The following is a 19,262-nucleotide window of genomic DNA, read 5'->3' on the forward strand; positions in this document are numbered from 1 at the left end:
ACTGACCTCGCCTCATGATGATAGCAGGGTGAACAGGAAGTGGCTCGGTTGGTTGATGTCCTTGATGATTTCTTTGGCCTTCCTGTGACATCGGGTTCTGTAGGTATCCTGGAGGGCAGGTAGTTTGCAACCCGGTGATGCGTTGTGCAGACCGCACCACCCTCTGGAGAGCCCTGCGGTTCTGGGGGTTGCAGTTGCCATACCAGGCAGTGATACAGCCCAACAGGATGCTATCAATTGTGCATGATTGTGAGGGTTTTAGGTGACAAGCCATATTTCTTCAGCCTCCTGAGGTTGAAGAGGTGCTGTTGCACATTCTTCACCACACCATCTGTGTGGGTGGACCATTTCAGTTTGTCAGTGATATGTGCGCCAAGGAATTGAAAACTTTCCACCTTCACTACTGCTGTCCCATGGATGTGAATAGGGGGGTGCTCCCTATGCTGTTTCCTGAAGTCCACGATCATCTCCTTTGTTTTGTTGACGTTGAGCGAGAGGTTGTTTTCCTGACACCACACTCCGAGAGCCCTCACCTCCTCCCTGTAGGCTGTCTCGTCGTTGTTGGTAATCAAGCCTACTACTGTTGTGTCGTCTGCAAACTTGATGATTGAGTTGGAGGCGTGCATGGCCACACAGTCGTGGGGGAACAGGGAGTACAGGAGGGGGCTGAGCACGCACCCTTGTGGGGCCCCGGTGTTGAGGATCAGCTTAGTGGAGATGTTGTTTCCTAACTTCACCACCTGGGGAAAGCCAGTCAGGAAGTCCAGGACCCAATTGCACGGGGCGGGGTTGAGACGTAGGGCCTCAAGCTTAATGATGAGCTTGGAAGGTACTATGCTGAGCTATAATCAATTAACAGCATTCTTACATAGGTATTCCTCATGTCCAGATGGGATAGGGCAGTGTGCAGGCGATTGCATCGTCTGTGGACCTATTGGGGCAGTAAGCAAATTGAAGTGGGTCTAGGGTGACAGGTAAGGTGGAGGTGATATGATTCTTGACTAGTTTCTCAAAGCACTTCATGATGACAGAAGTGAGTGCTATGGGGCGACTGTCATTTAGTTCAGTTGCCTTTGCATTCTTGGGTACAGGAACAATGGTGGCCATCGTGAAGCATTTGGAGACAGCAGACTTGGATAGGGAGAGATTGAATATGTCTGTAAACACACCAGCCAGCTGGTCTGAGCATGCTCTGAGGACGCGGATTGGTCTGGACTGTGCTTTTCTACTTGTCCGGGCCCACCTGCCTATTGGACAGGCGCCCTCAGGAGATGCAGGTAGGCAGAGTCAAAGGTGGTGATGGGCAGTCAAGTGTCTGCTGGGGCTGGAGAGTTGTTAAGTTCGTGTCTATGCCCCAGGGTAAGAAAGAGGGTTTGAGAGGTGGTTTTCCACCGAGGGGTATTTGAATAAGTTGTAACCCAGCTGTCTTCTAAGGCTGGGAATTGCCAGGGACCTTATGATATAACATTATCACGACACTTAGGCGCGGATATGATATGTATTGCAATTTTCACGATTCTATATGTATTGTGATTCGATACTGTGATTTTATTGCGATTCAATGTTCCAAACATATTGCTCACCATATGTCTGCAAGAGAGCAATGAGAAAACGAGTTTTGATCAGGCATGGAAATAAAACTGCTTAAAATAAATTGGCTACCTATTTAAAAAGATGGAGAACAAGCTATGAAGGAAAAATGCTGGAGTTTTGGTGCAGGTACAGCCAACTAGTGCAAAAATAATATAGAGATTGTCAAACGATACAATATATCATCAGAAATAATATCCGGATACGTAACTATTGATTTTTCCCCCATCACTACTGTGTTCCATCGCTGTGAGGTGTATTGTAGTATGATATTAACACTGCTGCTTATAACAAAGTTGAAGGAAACACTTACTTTGTTTTATAACCTTGCTCTCAGATAAGAAAACTGTAATAAAGAAATGGACCTTGTAATCCAAAACACATTACATTAGAAACCCTAAGCATCATACAGTGAGAGTGATCTTGTTGCAGCGAGTTGATCAAATGTGAGGTCTTGGTGTGCCCTATATGTGTAGAGACAGTTTGTTCTTACCATGTGGCCTGGCCTGGAAAAAGTACAGAACCTAATGATGACATCACCAGTATTAGCTGTTGTAATACTACACATGCTTGGGGTTCACATGGTGCTTAGGGTAAGGTGATTTAGGTCCCAATCAACAGTCTTTTGAGTAACGACAAAACTGCTCATATACACTACCGGTCAAAAGCTTAAACACCTACTCATTTAATGTTTAAAAAAATATATATATTTGTACTATTTTCTACATTGTAGAATAATAGTGAAGACATCAAAACTATGAAATAACACATATGGAATCATGTAGTAACCAAAAAAGTCTTAAACAAATAAAAATACATTTTATATTTGAGACTGTTCAAAATAGCCACCCTTTGCCTTGATGACAGCTTTGCAAACTCTCGGCATTCTCACAACCAGCTTCATAAGGTAGTCACCTGGAATGCATTGCAATTAACAGGTGTGCCTTGTTAAATGTTAATTTGTGGAATTTCTTTCCTTCTTAACGTGTTTGAGCCAATCATTTGTGTTGTGACAAGTTGGTGGGTGGGGTATAAAGAAGATAGCCCTATTTGGTAAAAGACCAAGTCCATATTATGGCATGAACAGCTAAAATAAGCAAAGAGAAACAACAGTCCATCATTACTTAAAGACATGAAGGTCAGTCAATACGGAACATTTCAAGAACTTTGAAAGTTTCTTCAAGTGCAGTCACAAAAACCATCAAACGATATGATGAAACTGGTTCTCATGAGGCCCGCCACAGGAATGGAAGACCCAGAGTTAGCTTTGCTGCAGAGGACGTTCATTAGAGTTACCAGCCTCAGAAATTGCAGACCAAATAAATCCTTCACAGAGTTAAAGTAATAGACATATCTCAACATCAACTGTTTAGAGGAGACGGTGTGAAATAAGGCCTTCGTGGTCGAATTGCTGCAAAGAAACCACTACTAAACGACACCAATAAGAAGAGACTTGCTTGGGCCAAGAAATACGAGCAATGGACATTAGACAGGTGGAAATGTGTCCTTTGGTCTGGAGTCCAAATTGGAGATTTTTTGGTTCCAACCGCCGTGCCTTTGTGAGACGTGGCGTGAGTGAACGGATGGCCACTCTGTCTGGCCACTCTACCACAAAGGCCTGATTGGTGGAGTGCTGCAGAGATGATTGTCCTTCCGGAAGGTTCTTCCATCTCCACAGAGACACACTGGAGCTCTCTGAGCGACCATCGTGTTCTTGGTCACCTCCCTGACCAAGGCCCTTTTCCCCAGATTGCTGTTTTGCGGGCCACCAGCTCTAGGAAGTCTTGGTGGTTCCAAACTTCTTCCATTTAAGAATGATGGAGGCCACTGTGTTCTTGGGGACCTTCAATGCTGCAGAAAGTTTTTGGTACCCTTCCCCAAGTCCGGGGCGTCAGGTAGTCTAGTGGTTAGAGCGTTGGACTAGTAACCGAAAGGTTGCAAGATCGGATCCCCAAGCTGACAAGGTAAAAATCTGTCGTTCTGCCCCTGAACAAGGCAGTTAACCCACTATTCCTAGGCCATCATTGAAAATAAGAATTTGTTCTTAACTGACTTGCCTAGTTACATAAAGGTAAAATAAAATAAATACAAATAAATTCTGTGCCTTGACACAATTGTGTCTCGGAGCTTTAAGGACAATTCCTTCGACCTCATGGCGTGAGTTTTGCTATGACATGGACTATCAATGTGGGACCTTATATAGACAGGTGTGTGCCTTTCCAAATCATGTCCAATCAATAAAATGTACAACAGGCAGGCTCCAATCTAGTTGTAGAATCATCAAGGATGATCAAAGGAAACAGGATGCACCTGTGCCCAAGAAAGTGAAGGTAACCTGTGTAAATGACTACTGCCAGTAGCACTCACGTCATTGGCCATGAAGTGCTTTGAAAGGCTGGTCATGGCTCACCAACATCACGGAAACCCTAGACCCACTCCAATTCACATACCGCCTAACAGATCCACAGATGACGCAATCGCACTCCACACTACCCTTTCCCACCCGGACAAAAGGAACACCAATGTGAGAATGCTGTTCATTGACTACAGCTCAGCGTTCAACACCATAGCGCCATAGCGCCCACAAAGCTCATCACTAAGCTCTAAACACCTCCCTCTGCAACTGGATCCTCGACTTCCTGACGGGCCGCGCGCAGGTGGTAAGGGTAGGCAACAACACGTCTGCCACGCTGATCCTCAACACTGGAGCCCCTCAGAGGTGAATGCTTAGTCCCCTCATGTACTCCCTGTTCACCCACGCTGATCCTCAACAAGGGGGCCCATCAGGGGTGCGTGCTTAATCCACTCTTGTACTCCCTGTTCATCCACAACTGCGTAGCCAAGCACGACCAATAAAATCATTAAGTTTGCTGATGACAACAGTGGTAGGCCTGATCACTGACTACGATGAGACAGCCTATAGGGAGGTCAGAGACTTCGCAGTGTGGTGCCGGGACAAAAACGATCCCTCAATGTGAGCAAGACAAAGGAGCTGAATGCAGACTATAGGAAAAAGAGGGCCAAACACTCCCCTATTCACATCGACGGGGCTGTACTGGAGCGGGTCGAGAACTTCAAGTTCCTTGGTGTCCACATCAACAAACAGTTATGGTCCAAACACACCAAGACAGTTGTGAAGAGGGCATGACAACACCTTTTCCCCCTCAGGAGACTCAAAAGATTTGACATGGGTCCTCAGATCCTCAAAAAGTTCTGCAGTTGCACCATCGAGAGCATCCTGACTGGTTGCATCACTGACTGGTATTGCAACTGCTCAGCATCCGACCGCAAGGTACTACAGAGGGTACTTTACTGGGGCCAAGCTTCCTGCCACCCAGGCCCTACAGTTGAAGTCGGAAGTTTACATACACCTTAACCAAATACATTTAAACTCAGTTTTTCACAATTCCTGACATTTAATCCTAGTAAAAATCCCTGTCTTAGGACAGTTAGGATCACCACTTTATTTTAAGAATGTGAAATGTCACAATAATAGTAGAGAGAATGATTTATTTCAGCTTTTATTTCTTTCATCACATTCCCAGTGGGTCAGAAGTTTACATACACTCAATTAGTATTTGGTAGCATTGCCTTCAAATTGTTTAACTTGGGACAAACATTTTGGGCAGCCCTCCACAAGCTTCCCTCAGTAAGTTGGGTGAATTTTGGCCCATTCCTCCTGACAGAGCTGGTGTAACTGAGTCAGGTTTGTAGGCCTCCTTGCTCGCACACGCTTTTTCAGTTCTGCCCACAAATTTTCTATAGGATTGAGGTCAGGGCTTTGTGATGGCCACTCCAATACCTTGACTTTGTTCTCCCTAAGCCATTTTGCCACAACTTTGGAAGTATGCTTGGGGTCATTGTCCATTTGGAAGACCCATTTGCGACCAAGCTTTAACTTCCTGACTGATGTCTTGAGATGTTGCTTCCTTGTATATAGTTATTTTGTGTTACTTTTTATTTTAGTAAATATTTTCTTAACTATTTCTTGAACTGTATTGTTGGTAAGGGCTTGTAAATAAGCATTTCACGTTAAGGTCTACACCCGTTGTATTCGGCGCATGTGACAAATTAAATTTTATTTGACTTTAACCTGAGGTCAATTTCGAGTGTTATAGCAAAGGCTCTGAATACTTATGCAAATAAGTTTTTATTTTTAATACATTTGCAAAACCTGTTTTCGGGCTTTGTCATTATGGGGTATTTTTACAGCTTTCTCACCTGAGACCAAGTTAATAAAAGAACAGAAGCATTTCCCCATTACTTCTCGAACAAGAACTCCCGCCAGTGTAAGAGATCACTGAATCTAAGAGAACACCCATGGTTTTGACATGAAAGCCAACATAAGACCTGCTACATGCTTCCCATTAAAGCCTTTTAGCGACAACCCAAGATCAGCCACTCAGCCTACACGGTCTTTGTCAGCCTAAAGTAAAAACAGGACATTAACCAGGCCATCATGACCCAGCCATCAAATATGGCATTTTTACACATTATTAAAGACTTATGTAATATGTCAAATGGCATTGATAAGCATTGTGTGTTCTATTCAGATGAAATTCCCAAGACTTTCAATTGGTTGACATACTTAGGCTACTCTGCCACCTGTAGTAAAGGTTTGGCACAGCACTTACATCAGCTTTGTAATCAAATGAGACGGATTGGCTTGTTTGATGCCTACAATGGATTTAGCAAGCCGTATCAAGCTTACCTGCTGATGCAGTAGAAACTGCATCTCAAAACACACACGCAGGCATGCGCACACAGACAGAGACACACAGACAGACCCTTAAAAACTGACAATCTTGCCTCGTTCTGTTGCAGGCCAAGATAAAAAGGCACTGGTTGTATACAAATGTAGGATCTTAATTTGATCACTTGGTTGCTGGAGAACTTTCTTGCAATGCAGGACATTTTAAACTTATAGTGTATTTGAGGTTTTAAAAGCCTTCTGAAGTTTGTAATTTCCACTGAAATTAAAAGTTATTTAAAAATCAACCCCTACAAAAATGTCCATTAATTATAAAATCAACAAAATAATTCACATTTCCTATTGCAGATTATTTTCCTGCTGTAGCAAACAGTCTCAAATGAAGATCCTACTACAGCCTCATCTCAAGAGCAGCAGTGATCTGACTTAAAATAGATTGTGTGCGACAGTGTGCCTGTGTGTGCCCTGTGTGCCTGTGTGTGTGTGTGTGTGTGTTCCAGCCTCACCTCCACATTCCTGTGAAACTGTGCATAATGCTGACACAGCGTGGTAGCTTCGGGGGGGCCAGCCCATCCATTCCAGCTAGCAGAGACGGAACACCAAACAGAACCAGGTACTTCACATAGAAGAACTGGACTAATGCCAGGGCCAGCCCACCTGAGGGAGGTAAAGCAAGAGAGAGAAATGGGTAGGAGAGTGATGAAGCCTTAGCACAGCGTTTGCCAAACTCGGCCCTTGGGACCTCATGTTTTGTTTTTTGCCCTAATACTACACTGGTGATTTAAATGATCAAAGCTTGATGATTAGTTGATTATTTGAATCAGATGTGTAGTACTGGGGCAAAAAACAAAACGTACACCCCTTGGGGTCCCCAGGACCGAGTTTGGGAAACCCTGCTTTAGCACATACTGTATAGTGACAGCACTATGTACTTAGTATATACAGTACATAGAACAACTGGATTAATGCCAGGGCCAGCCTGCCTGAGGGAGGTAGAGACAGATATGTAGGTAAGGAGGGAGAGAGATGAAGCCTTGTTTATAGTATCTACTGCCCCAAGGTGGTATTCTGACTACTTGCAATCTGCCTTTCCAATCGCCCACTCTGAATTGTGCACACGTCTTATTCTGCCTTTTTTCCTAGTCCACTGGAAGAAAGGTCATGTTTATATTCTACTGTGTAAAAACTGCAATGTAGGTTTGATTGAAATAAACCAAAATACACATTAACTGCCAGGATCAGCTTATATGACATATTGTACTGTACATTAAGTTAACACCTGAAGTATCATAAATCAAGTAAATCATGATGAATTGGTATTCAATAAGGGCAATATTTGAGAGTCAAATTTAAATGCAAGTCTCTTACTGACATCAATTAATGATTTATGCAAAAGTAATTTGTGCCCAGAATAAAAAAGAAATTCATCAATTGAAATACATTATCCTAAATAACATTTAGTTGAAATGGAATCAACCCAAACCCTGTGAAATATGACTATTGGAACGCAGCCAAAGAGATGTGGGTGGAATGTTACAGTACAGGTCTACATATTATGGCAAGATGAGTTACAGTTTCAGTACAGAGATCCTACAACTGATGATGGTGACGAGAAAGAGATCTGTGCATATTCATATTTCATAAGGCTGTCTATAAAGTTGGATGAATTGGTGCCTCTAGGGCAGTGGTTCACAAACTGCAATATATACAGTGCCTTAAAACTTCTTTGGGATAGGGGGCAGTATTTTCACGTCCGGATGAAAAGCATGCCCAAATTAAACTGCCTGTTTCTCAGGCCCAGAAGGTAGGATATTCATATAATTGGTAGATTTGGATGGAAAACACTCTGAAGTTTCTAAAACTGTTTGAATGGTGTCTATGAGTATAACAGAACTTATTTGGCAGGCAAAACCCCGAGGTCAAATCAACCAGGAAATGTGTTTTTTGAGGTCACACTCTTTTCAATGGGTTTTCTTTGGGAACCTAGATTTCTAAGGCAGTTGCTTGCAATTCATATCGCTTCCACTGGATGTCAACAGTCTTTAGAAATTGGTTGATGTTTTTCCTTTGTGTAATGAAGAAGTATGGCTGTTCAGAACGAGGCTCGAGGGAAGTGTTCTGTTTGATAGAGGCGCGTGACCAGAAGGCACGCTCCACATTGTTTTTTCCCGGTATTGAACGCTGTTTATCCCGTCTTAAATTTTAGCGATTATTTACATAAAAAAATACCTAAAGTTGTTTTAGGAAAGTTGTTTGAAATGTTTGGACAAAGATTACAGGTAACTTATGACATATTTTGTAGTCATGTGGCGTGAGTTGGAACCAGTGTTTTTCTGGATCAAACGCGCCAAATAAATGGACATTTTGGATATATAACGATGGAATTAATCGAACAAAAGGACCATTTGTGATGGTTATGGGACATATTGGAGTGCCAACAGAAGAAGATCTTCAAAGGTAAGGCATGCATTATATGTTATTTATGACTTTTGTGTTGTGCCTGTCGGGTTGAATTGTGATTGTCTGTATTTGTTTGATGGGGTGCTGTCCTCAGATAATTGCATGGTTTGCTTTTGCCGTAAAGCCTTATTGAAATCGGACACTGTGGTTGGATTAACAAGAAGTTTATCTTTAAAATGGTGTATAATACTTGTATGTTTGAGGAATTTTAATTATGAGATTTCTGTTGTTTGAGTTTGGCGCCCTGCAATTTCACTGGCTGTTGTCGAGGTGGGACGCTAGCGTCCCACATATCCCAGAGAAAGTAGTCACACCCCTTGTCTTTTTCCACATTTTGTTGTGTTACAAAGTGGGATTCAAATAGATTTGTCATTTTTTTGTCAACGATAAACAAAATACTCTGTCAAAGTGGAAGTAAAATTCTAACATTTGTAAAACATTAATGAACAATAAAACACTAATATATCTTGATTAGATCAGTATTCAACCCCCTGAGTAAATACATGCCAGAATCACTTTTGGCAGCGATTACAGCTGTGTCTTTCTGGGTAAGTCTCTAAGAGCTTTCCACACCTGGATTGTGCAACATTTGCCCATTATTCTTTTCAAAATTCTTCAAGCTCTGTATAATTGGTTGATCATCATTGCTAGACAACCATTTTCAGATCTTTCCATAGACTTTCTAGCAGATTTAAGTGAAAACAATAACTCAGCCACTCAGAAACATTCACGGTCTTCTTGGTAAGCTACTCCAATGTAGATTTGGCATAGTGTTTTAGGTTATTGTCCTGCTGAAAGGTGAATTTTATCTCCCAGTGCCTGAACCAAGCTTTCCTCTAGGATTTTGCATGTGCTTAGCTTCATTCAGTTTATTTTTTATCCTGAAAAACTCCCCAGTCCTTAACGAATACAAGCATACCCATAACATGATGCAGCCACAACTATGCATGAAATTATGGAGTGGTACTCAGTAATGCGTTGTATTGGATTTGCCCCAAACATAACACTTTGTATTCAGGACAAAAAGTTAATTGCTTGGACACTTTAGCTTCCTTCTTTTCTCTCTGTCATTTATGTTTGTATTGTGGAGTAACTACAATGTTTTCTCCTATCACAGCCATTACACAGTTTGTAGTGGCCTCATGGTGAAATCTCTGAGAGGTTTCCTTCTCTCCGGCAACTGACTTAGGAAGGACGCCTGTATTTATGTAGTGACTGTTTGAATTGATAAACCATCCAAAGTGTAATTAATAACTTCACCATCCTCAAAGGAATTTTCAACGTCTGCTTTTTTTACCCATCTATCAATAGCTACCTTTTTTTGTGAGGCATTGGAAAACCTCCCTGGTCTTTGTGGTTGAATCTGTGTTTGAAATTCACTGCTCGACTGATGGACCTTGAATGTGGTGTCATGACGTTGGCCTGTGGGTAAGGTTTATGACCCCCCCCCCATAAATACCTTTCTCCCTTCCCCTCTCTGAATCTACTGAAGGACTTGAATAGCCTGTGTTAAATATAAGAGTCTGGGAACATCAAACAAATGGGGAAAGGTACCACATATTTTGTTAATAAAACCAGTTGGAAATATGCTTGATAACGTAATGAGTATGGATTTCATTTCAGTTGTCATCTGAGACATTATGATTGATGACAGGACGACATAAACTGTACCTGAGAAAGTATACGCCCTCTAGTTATCAGAGTCACATGGAATTGCTATGCAAATGTTTGATATTGAAAATGTTTGTTAGGAGATGAAATGTAATTTTAGCTTCCAAATGAGAGAATTGGGTTTTCATAAGGAAAGTGCCCTGCTCGATCAGTGGCCCAACCCTGTGAAGAGACAGGGGTTATAAACGATGAAACACCTCCCTCCCCTCTCCACTATATAAGCCTTTGACGAAAAGATAACCAGTAGTTCCAGTACGTAAGGTCTGCAGCCTCTACGTTAGAAGGACACACATGCCAAGGACAGAACTAAGCCAACCTCGGCGTGAGCTTTGGTGGCGAATGGTATGAACTTTGAGCTTATTCACTACAGAAGTGCTACTTCCTAGCCGTTGAGTTAGCAGCGGCCGCTGTTGACGTGGGCTAGGAAAGGACGGACGACGGATCCAGTCTAACAGACGGATGAAGATACCACCACGTATCCAATTTACCACCATTGACATTCTTTCACTACAGGAAGATCTGTTGGCCAACCTGGCCAGCATCTACGACCAATCTACCGAAGCGCAGCTCAGAGTAAATATTTATTGCATTTTCCTTTTCCAAATGGGCGGTAATTTAGAATGCATAAGATAATGTATTTACGATAGCATAGCTGCTGTTTCTTTGTTCCTAAATCTTCCCGCTCTTTCATTCAAGCCCAACCCCCTTTCCTTTGTGTAACCAGGTTCCGTCCACCGGGACGTTTTCTGTATGACATCATTGGTGTTCTGTGTATTTGTAATTCTGTGTGATTAGTTAGGTATTTAGTAAATAAATAATTAAACCAATTTTGTATTGCTGATTCAACTTGTTAGCCAGGGTTCGTGAAGATAACCAAGAATTTACAACTTTCATTATGAGACTGAAAATAAGATAAGGGTTAATATTGACTGCTATCGATGTAAAATATTACTAAGTATTTTAAGAGTTTATTCGGAAGATAACGGCTTTATAAACGTTCTTCCGTGGTGCCCCGACTTTCTAGTTAATTACATTTACATGATTAGCTTAATCAGGTAATAATAATTACAGAGAAATCATTTTATAAGTTAGCATGTCATATCACTTAATCCGGCATAGCCAAAGACACGACAGTGGTGTGTCCAAACTTATGACTGGTACTGTATGTGAAAGAGAGGGTGTTTGGGTACTGTGTGATTCTTTAATCAGTTTGGCTCATTAGACAGGTCAGAGTTTGTTTGAAGTATGTGTGGGGTAGAGAGATCAGGTAGTCATTCAAAAATCATGTTCAACACTATTATTGCACACAGAGTGAATCCATGCAGCTTATTATGTGACTTGTATGCATGTGGAAAACATTTCATCACAGTTAAGACATTTCACTTGTTTAGTATAGTTTGTTTGTAACTCCACTCACTACTTGTAGCTGTATAGTATAGTTTGTTTGTGTTGTTGGCTAGCTTCATGTTCTGGTCGGTAGCTAGCTTACAATCACGTGGCTGCTAGCACCGTCATGAAAAGGGGCATGAGGGAATCCCTACAATTTTACATTTTTCTAAGTAGTGAGAATGCCCAGGAGCAGGCAATGTTAAAAAGTAATCTTTAGGAATATAATATATATTTTTTTACAGGAAACTCATTCAACAATTGGGGGGGGGGGAATACTTCTCCCATTGGCAAAGAAACTCAAAAGGGGTGATATTAGTTAACAGTAACTTTGATCCGAATGTGCAAATTGTCCAAACAGATCCGCAAGGAAATGGGTGATTTTAAATATGTTATTGGACCATAAACAGATAGGGCTCATTAACCTTACGGACCAAATAATGATGATCCACGCTTCTTTGAAAGTATATATAATAAATGATCAACCCTACAACCAATAAAATACACTATTATTATGGTGGGAGATTATAATACTGTTTTAAATACCTCAGTATACCGTAAAGGAAATCACACTACAAACTATCACCATCATGCTGTTTAGGAAAATTGGAAGCCCCTTACACTTCAGTGTTGTGATGCAAAAATTAGATCAAAATATATAGCGCATAGAATGAAAAAAGGTATTGTTGGTCATTATTAATTATAAATCAGATAGGCTTTTTTTTTTACATGGACGATACATTGGAGATAATATAAGGCAAGAACTGAAAACAATAGAACACTATGAAAAATCTTGGAAACCAGGCCTGCTATTTATAGGTTACTTTGAAAAGGCTTTTGGTGAAGTATGACTGGAGTTCATATATAAATGCCAGGAAAATTTAAATTTAGGAGAATCTCTTATAAAAATGGGTTAAAATCATGTATAGTAATCCTAGGTGAAAAATGGCTACTTCTCAGAAAGTTTTAAGTCTGTCAAGAGAAGTAAAACAAGGTTGTCCACTATCGGCATATCTATTTAGTATGGCCATCGAAATGTTAGCTATTAAAATCAGATCCAACAATAATATAAAGGGATTAGAAATACAGGGCTTAAAAACAAAGGTGTCATTGTACGCTGATGATTCATGTTCTTTTAAATCCACAACTTGGATCCCTCCACAGCCTCAGAGGATCTATACTTTTCTAACCTCTCTGGATCACAAAAAAATACAACTTTCTAATAATCAATTAGCCTTTTAAAATGATCAACTTGGATTAACTAACACAACATGCCATTGGAACACAGGAGTGATGGTTGCTGATAATGGGCCTCTGTACGCCTATGTAGATATTCCATTAAAAATCTGCCGTTTCCAGCTACAATAATCATTTACAACATTAACAAAGTCTACACTGTATTTCTGATCAATTTGATGTTATATTAATGGACAAAGAAATAAAACGAGGACATTTCTAAGTGACCCCAAACTTTTGAACGGTAGTGATATATATGGGGGATCGGAAGTGATGCAGACAATTATATTGATGGAAGATACAATCTAAGTGCAATATTAAAAAAATATATATAATAATAAAAAAGTCATCTTTAGCCATGTTGTACTTTTCTTACATTTTCTTAAGTTTGTAATTAACTAAAACAAGTGGACAAGAAAATTACATTTGATAAAGGTTAAGTCTTTACTGTGAGCCAATGGGATAGCCTAGGTAACCACAGGTTGTTTTCCCCACAGGCAGGCAGGGCAGCAACGTTTCATTTAATATCGACTGGGACGATAGGCCTACATAATTCATGAACAGTGGAGACATAATTTCCGTGTTATAGTGGATTGGCATTGGGGTTAACATGTCAGGAAAAATAACATTTTGCCCTATTTGAAACTTACAGTTTTGCTGACTGGTTCCATTGGTTATTTCAATTGAACATGGAGCATGTATAATTTATTTATATGGGACAGTATTTAGATTTGAGAACCACCTGTTAATTCAATTTCCAGCAAGTGTCCCATTCACATCAATAAACAATTTACAAGGAATTCCGCTCTTATCTCAACCCTAAATCTGCTTGAAAATGCCTGTCACAAAGGTTTTATAAATAATAAATAGCCTCACAATGAGAACATAAATTGCATACTTATAAACGCTTTGTAGCTTGAGACTTCCATGATTGAAACGAAAAATGGTCGCTCATGGGAGGGACAGGAGAAAGAACAGGGAAAATAGAGGAAGAGAATGAGCATTCACAAAAGAGAAAGGGAATGTAAAATATATAGTACCAATCAAAAGTTTGGACACCTACTTATTCCAGGGGTTTACTTTATTTTTAACTATTTTCTACATTGTAGAATAATAGTGACGATATCAAATAACTCATATGGAATCATGTAGTAACCAAAAAAGTCTTAAATCAAAAAATATTTTATATTTGAGATTCTTCAAAGTAGCCAACACTTGGCCGTGATGACAGCTTTGCACACTCCTGGTATTCTCTCAACCAGCTTCATGAGGTAGTCACCTGGAATGCATTTCAATTAACAGGTGTGCCTTGTTAAAAGTGAATTTGTGGAATTTCTTTCTTTCTTAATGCGTTTGAGTCAATCAGTTGTGTCGTGACAATGTAGGGGTGGTATATAGAAGATAACCCTATTTGGTAAAAGACCAAGACCGTATTATGGCAAAAACAGCTAAAATAAGCAAAGAAAAACAACAGTCCATCATTACTATAAGATATGAAGGTCAGTCAATCTGTAAAATGTCAAGAAGTTTGAAGTTTCTTCAAGTGCAGCCGCAAAAACCCATCAAGCGCTATGATGAAACTGGCTCTCATGAGGACCACCACAGCAAAGGAAGACCCAGAGTTACCTCTGCTGCAGATGATAAGTTCAATAGAGTTACCAGCCTCAGAACTTTAAGCCTAAATAAATTCTTCACAGAGTTCAAGTAACAGACATGTCAACATCAATAATAATGGCACCAAAGGAGATGGGCATTTTACGATCCCGTAACCTATTGTGCATGTTTCTTTTGCGTTATTTTGTACATAATGTTTCTGCCACCATGTCTTATGACCGAAAAGAGCTTCTTGACATCAGGGCAGCGATTACTCAACCCGTACTGGAGGAATTCTTCTTCTTCAACGAGTCGGACTGGAATGGCCGATTAATTAGGGCTGATTTCAAGTTTTCATAACAATTGGTAATCAGCATTTTTGGACGCCGATTACATTGCATTCCACGAGGAAACTGCGTGGCAGGCTGACCACCTGTTACGTGAGTGCAGCAAGGAGCCAAGGTAAGTTGCTATCTAGCATTAAACTTATCTTATAAAAAACAATCTTCACATAATCACTAGTTAACTACACATGGTTGTTGATATTACTAGATTAACTAGCTTGTCCTGCATTGCATATAATCAATGCGGTGCCTGTTAATTTATCATCGAATAACAGCCTACTTCGCCAAATGGGTAATGATTTAACAAAAGCACAATTGTTGCACAAATGTACCCAACCATAAACATCAATGCTTTTCTTAAAATCAATACACAGAAGTATATATTTTTAAACCTGCTTATTTAGTTAAAAGAAATTCATGTTTGCAGGCAATTTTAACTCGGGGAAATTGTGTCACTTCTCTTGCGTTCATTGCATGCAGAGTCAGGGTATATGCAACAGTTTGGGCCGCCTGGCTCATTGCGAACTAATTTGCCAGAATTTTACATAATTATGACTTAACATTGAAGGTTGTGCAATGTAACAATAGTATTTAGACTTAGGGTTGCCACCCGTTCGATAAAATACGCAACAATTCCGTATTTCACTGAAATAATAAACGTTTTGTTTTCGAAATGATAGTTTCCGGATTTGACCATATTAATGACCAAAGTCTCGTATTTCTGTGCTTATTATATTATAATTAAGTCTATGATTTGATATTTGATAGAGCAGTCTGACTGAGCAGTGGTAGGCAGCAGCAGGCTCGTAAGCATTCATTCAAACTTTACTGCGTTTGCCAGCAGCTCTTAGCAATGCTTGAGGCACAGCGCTGTTTATGACTTCAAGCCTATCAACTCCTGAGATTAGGCTGGCAATACTAAAGTGCCTATTAGAACATCCAATAGTCAAAGGTATATGAAATACAAATGGTATAGAGAGAAATAGTTGACGCATCATAATTCCTATAATAACTACAACCTAAAACTTCTTAACTGGGAATATTGAAGAACTGGGAATATTGAACCACCAGCTTTCATATGTTCTGAGCAAGGAACTTAAACATTAGCTTTTTTACATGGCACATATTGCACTTTTACTTTCTTCTCCAACACTTTGTTTTTGCATTATTTAAACCAAATTGAACATGTTTCATTATTTATTTCAGACTGAATAGATTTTATTTATGTATTATATTAAGTTAAAATAAAAGTGTTCATTCAGTATTGTTGTAATTGTCATTACACACACACACACACACACATATAAAATCTGATTAATCGGTATCAGCTTTTTTTGGTCCTCCAATAATCAGTATCGGCACTGAAAAATCCTAATCGGTCGACCTCTATAATCTACCTTTACCATCGGTCCTAGTAGCCAACATACAATCAATCAATAAGAAAACAGATGAACTACGAGCACATATATCCTACCAACGGGACATTAAAAACTAATATCTTATGTTTCACCCAGTCGTGGCTGAACGACGACATGATTAACGTACAGCTGGCTGATTTTAAGCTTTTTCGGCAGGATAGAACAGCGGCCTCTGGTAAGACAAGGGGCGGTGGCCTACGTATATTTGTAAACAACAGCTGGTGCATGAAATCTAAAGAAGTCTCGCGGTTTTGCTTGCCTGAGGTAGTATCTCATGATAAACTGTAGACCACACCATTTACCAAGACGGATCATATCTTTATTTTTCGTAGCTGTCTTATATACCACCGCAGACCGATGCTGGCACTAAGACCGCACTCAATGAGCTGTATATGGCCATAAGCAAACAGGAAAACGCTCATCCAGAGGCGGCGCTCCTAGTGGCCGGGGGACTTTAATGCAGGGAAACTTAAATCCGTTTGACCTAATTTCTACCAGCATGTTACATGTGCAACCAGAGGGGGGGGAAAAAAACTCTAGACCACCTTTACTCCACACACAGAGATGCGTACAAAGCTCTCCCTCACCCTCCAATTGGCAAATCTGACCATAATTCTATCCTCCTGATTGCTGCTTACAAGCAAAAACTAAAGTAGGACACACCAGTGACTAGGTCAATAAGAAAGTGGTCAGATGAAGCAGATGCTAACCTACAGGACTGTTTTGTTAGCACAGACAGGAATATGTCCTGGGATTCTTCCAATGGCATTGAGGAGTACACCACATCAGTCACTGGCTTCATCAATAAGTGCATTGATGACGTTGTCCCCACAGCGACCATACGTACATACCCCAACCAGAAGCCATGGAATACAGGCAACATCCGCACTGAGCTAAAGGCTAGAGCTGCCGTTTTCAAGGAGCGGGACTTTAACCCGGAAGCTTATAAGAAATCCCGCTATGCCCTCCAATGAACCATCAAACAGGCAAAGCATCAATACAGGACTAAGACTGAATCGTACTACACTGGCTCCGGCGCTCGTCAGATGTGGCAGGGCTTGCAAACTATTAGACTACAAAAGGGAAGCACAGCCACGAGCTGCCCAGTGAAACGAACCTAACAGACAAGCTAAATTACTTCAATGCTCGCTTCGAGGCAAGTAACGCTGAAACATGCATGAGAGCACCAGCTGTTCCAAGACGACTGTGTGCTCACGCTCTCCATAGCTGATGTGAGTAAGACCTTTAAACAGGTCAACATTCACAAGGCCGCAGGACCAAGCGGATTACCAGGATGTGTACCCCGAGCACGCGCTGTGTCTTCACTGACATTTTTGACATGTCCCTGACTGAATCTGTAATACCAACATGTTGCAAGCAGACCACCATTGTCCCTGTGCCCAAGAACACTAAGGTAACCTGCCTAAATGACTACCGACCCGTAGCACTCACGTCTGTAGCCATGAAGTGCTTTGAAAGGCTGGTCATGGCTCACATCAACACCATTATCCCAGACACCCTAGACCCACCCCAACTTGCATACCGCCCAACAGATCCACAGATGATGCAATCTCTACTGCACTCAATTATCCGCTGCCATTGTTGCAACCCCTATTACAAGTCTAACCTCTCTTTCGTATTGTCTGAGATTACTAAAGATTGGAAAGGGGCCGCGGTCATCCCCCTCTTCAAAAGGGGAGACACTCTAGACCCAAACTGCTACAGACCTATATCCATCCTGCCCTGCCTTTCTAAAGTCTTCGAAAGCCAAGTGAACAAACAGATCACCGACCATTTTGAATCCCACCGTACCTTCTCCACTATGTAATCTGGTTTCCGAGCTGGTCACAGGTGCACCTCAGCCATGCTCAAGGTCTTCGACCTGGCCAAGGCTTTCAAATCTGGCAATCACCGTATTCTTATCGGCAGACTCAATAGCCTTGGTTTCTCTAATGACTGCCTCGCCTGGTTCACTAACTACTTCTCAGATAGAGTTCAGTGTGTCAAATCGGAGGGCCTGTTGTCTGGACCTCTGGCAGTCTATGGTGGTGCCACAGGGTTCAATTATTGGGCCGACTCTTTGCTCTGTATATATCAATGATGTCGCTCTTCCTGCGGGTGATTCTTTGATCCACCTCTACGCAGACGAAACCATTCTGTATACATCTGGCCCTTCTTTGGACACTGTTAACAAACCTCCAAACGAGCTTCAACGCCATATAACACTCCTTCCGTGGCCTCCAACTGCTCTTAAATGCTAGTAAAACTAAATGCATGCTCTTCAACCGATCGCTGCCCGCATCCGCCCGCCCGACTAGCATCACTATTCTGGACAATTCTGACTTAGAATATGTGGACAACTATAAATACCTAGGTGTCTGTCTAGACTGTAAACTCTCCTTCCAGACTCATACTAAACATCTCCAATCCAAAATTAAATCTAGAATCGGCTTCCTATTTTGCAACAAAGCCTCCTTCACTCATGGTGCCAGACATACCCTCATAAAACTGACTATCCTACCGATCCTTGACTTCGGCGATGTCATTTACAAAATAGCCTCCAACACTCTACTCAGCAAATTGGATGCAGTCTATCACAGTGCCATCAGTTTTGTCACCAAAGCCCCATATACTACCCACCACTGCTACCTGTATGCTCTCGTTGGGTGGTCTTCGCTACATATTCGTCGCCAAACCCACTGGCTCCAGGTCATCTATAAGTCTTCGCTAGCTAAAGCTCCCCCTTATCTCAGCTCACTGGTCACCAAAGCTACACCCACCCGTAGCACACGCTCCAGCAGGTATATTTCACTGGTCATCCCCAAAGCCAACACCTCCTTTGGCCGCCTTTCC

General features: G+C 41.2%; 1 protein-coding gene across 1 annotated transcript in view; it reads right to left on the minus strand.

The window, feature by feature from the left end:
• The window catches only part of hhat (hedgehog acyltransferase), a 113,069-nt gene that overhangs the window by 72,160 nt on the left and 21,647 nt on the right, over positions 1–19,262 (minus strand). The window contains exon 8 of the mRNA XM_045722118.1: positions 6,808–6,958. Within this exon, the coding sequence (XP_045578074.1) occupies positions 6,808–6,958 (151 nt within the window). The remainder of the gene's footprint in view (positions 1–6,807; positions 6,959–19,262) is intronic.

Source organism: Salmo salar, chromosome ssa01 (assembly GCF_905237065.1).
Source record: "Salmo salar chromosome ssa01, Ssal_v3.1, whole genome shotgun sequence".
NCBI lineage: Eukaryota > Metazoa > Chordata > Actinopteri > Salmoniformes > Salmonidae > Salmo > Salmo salar.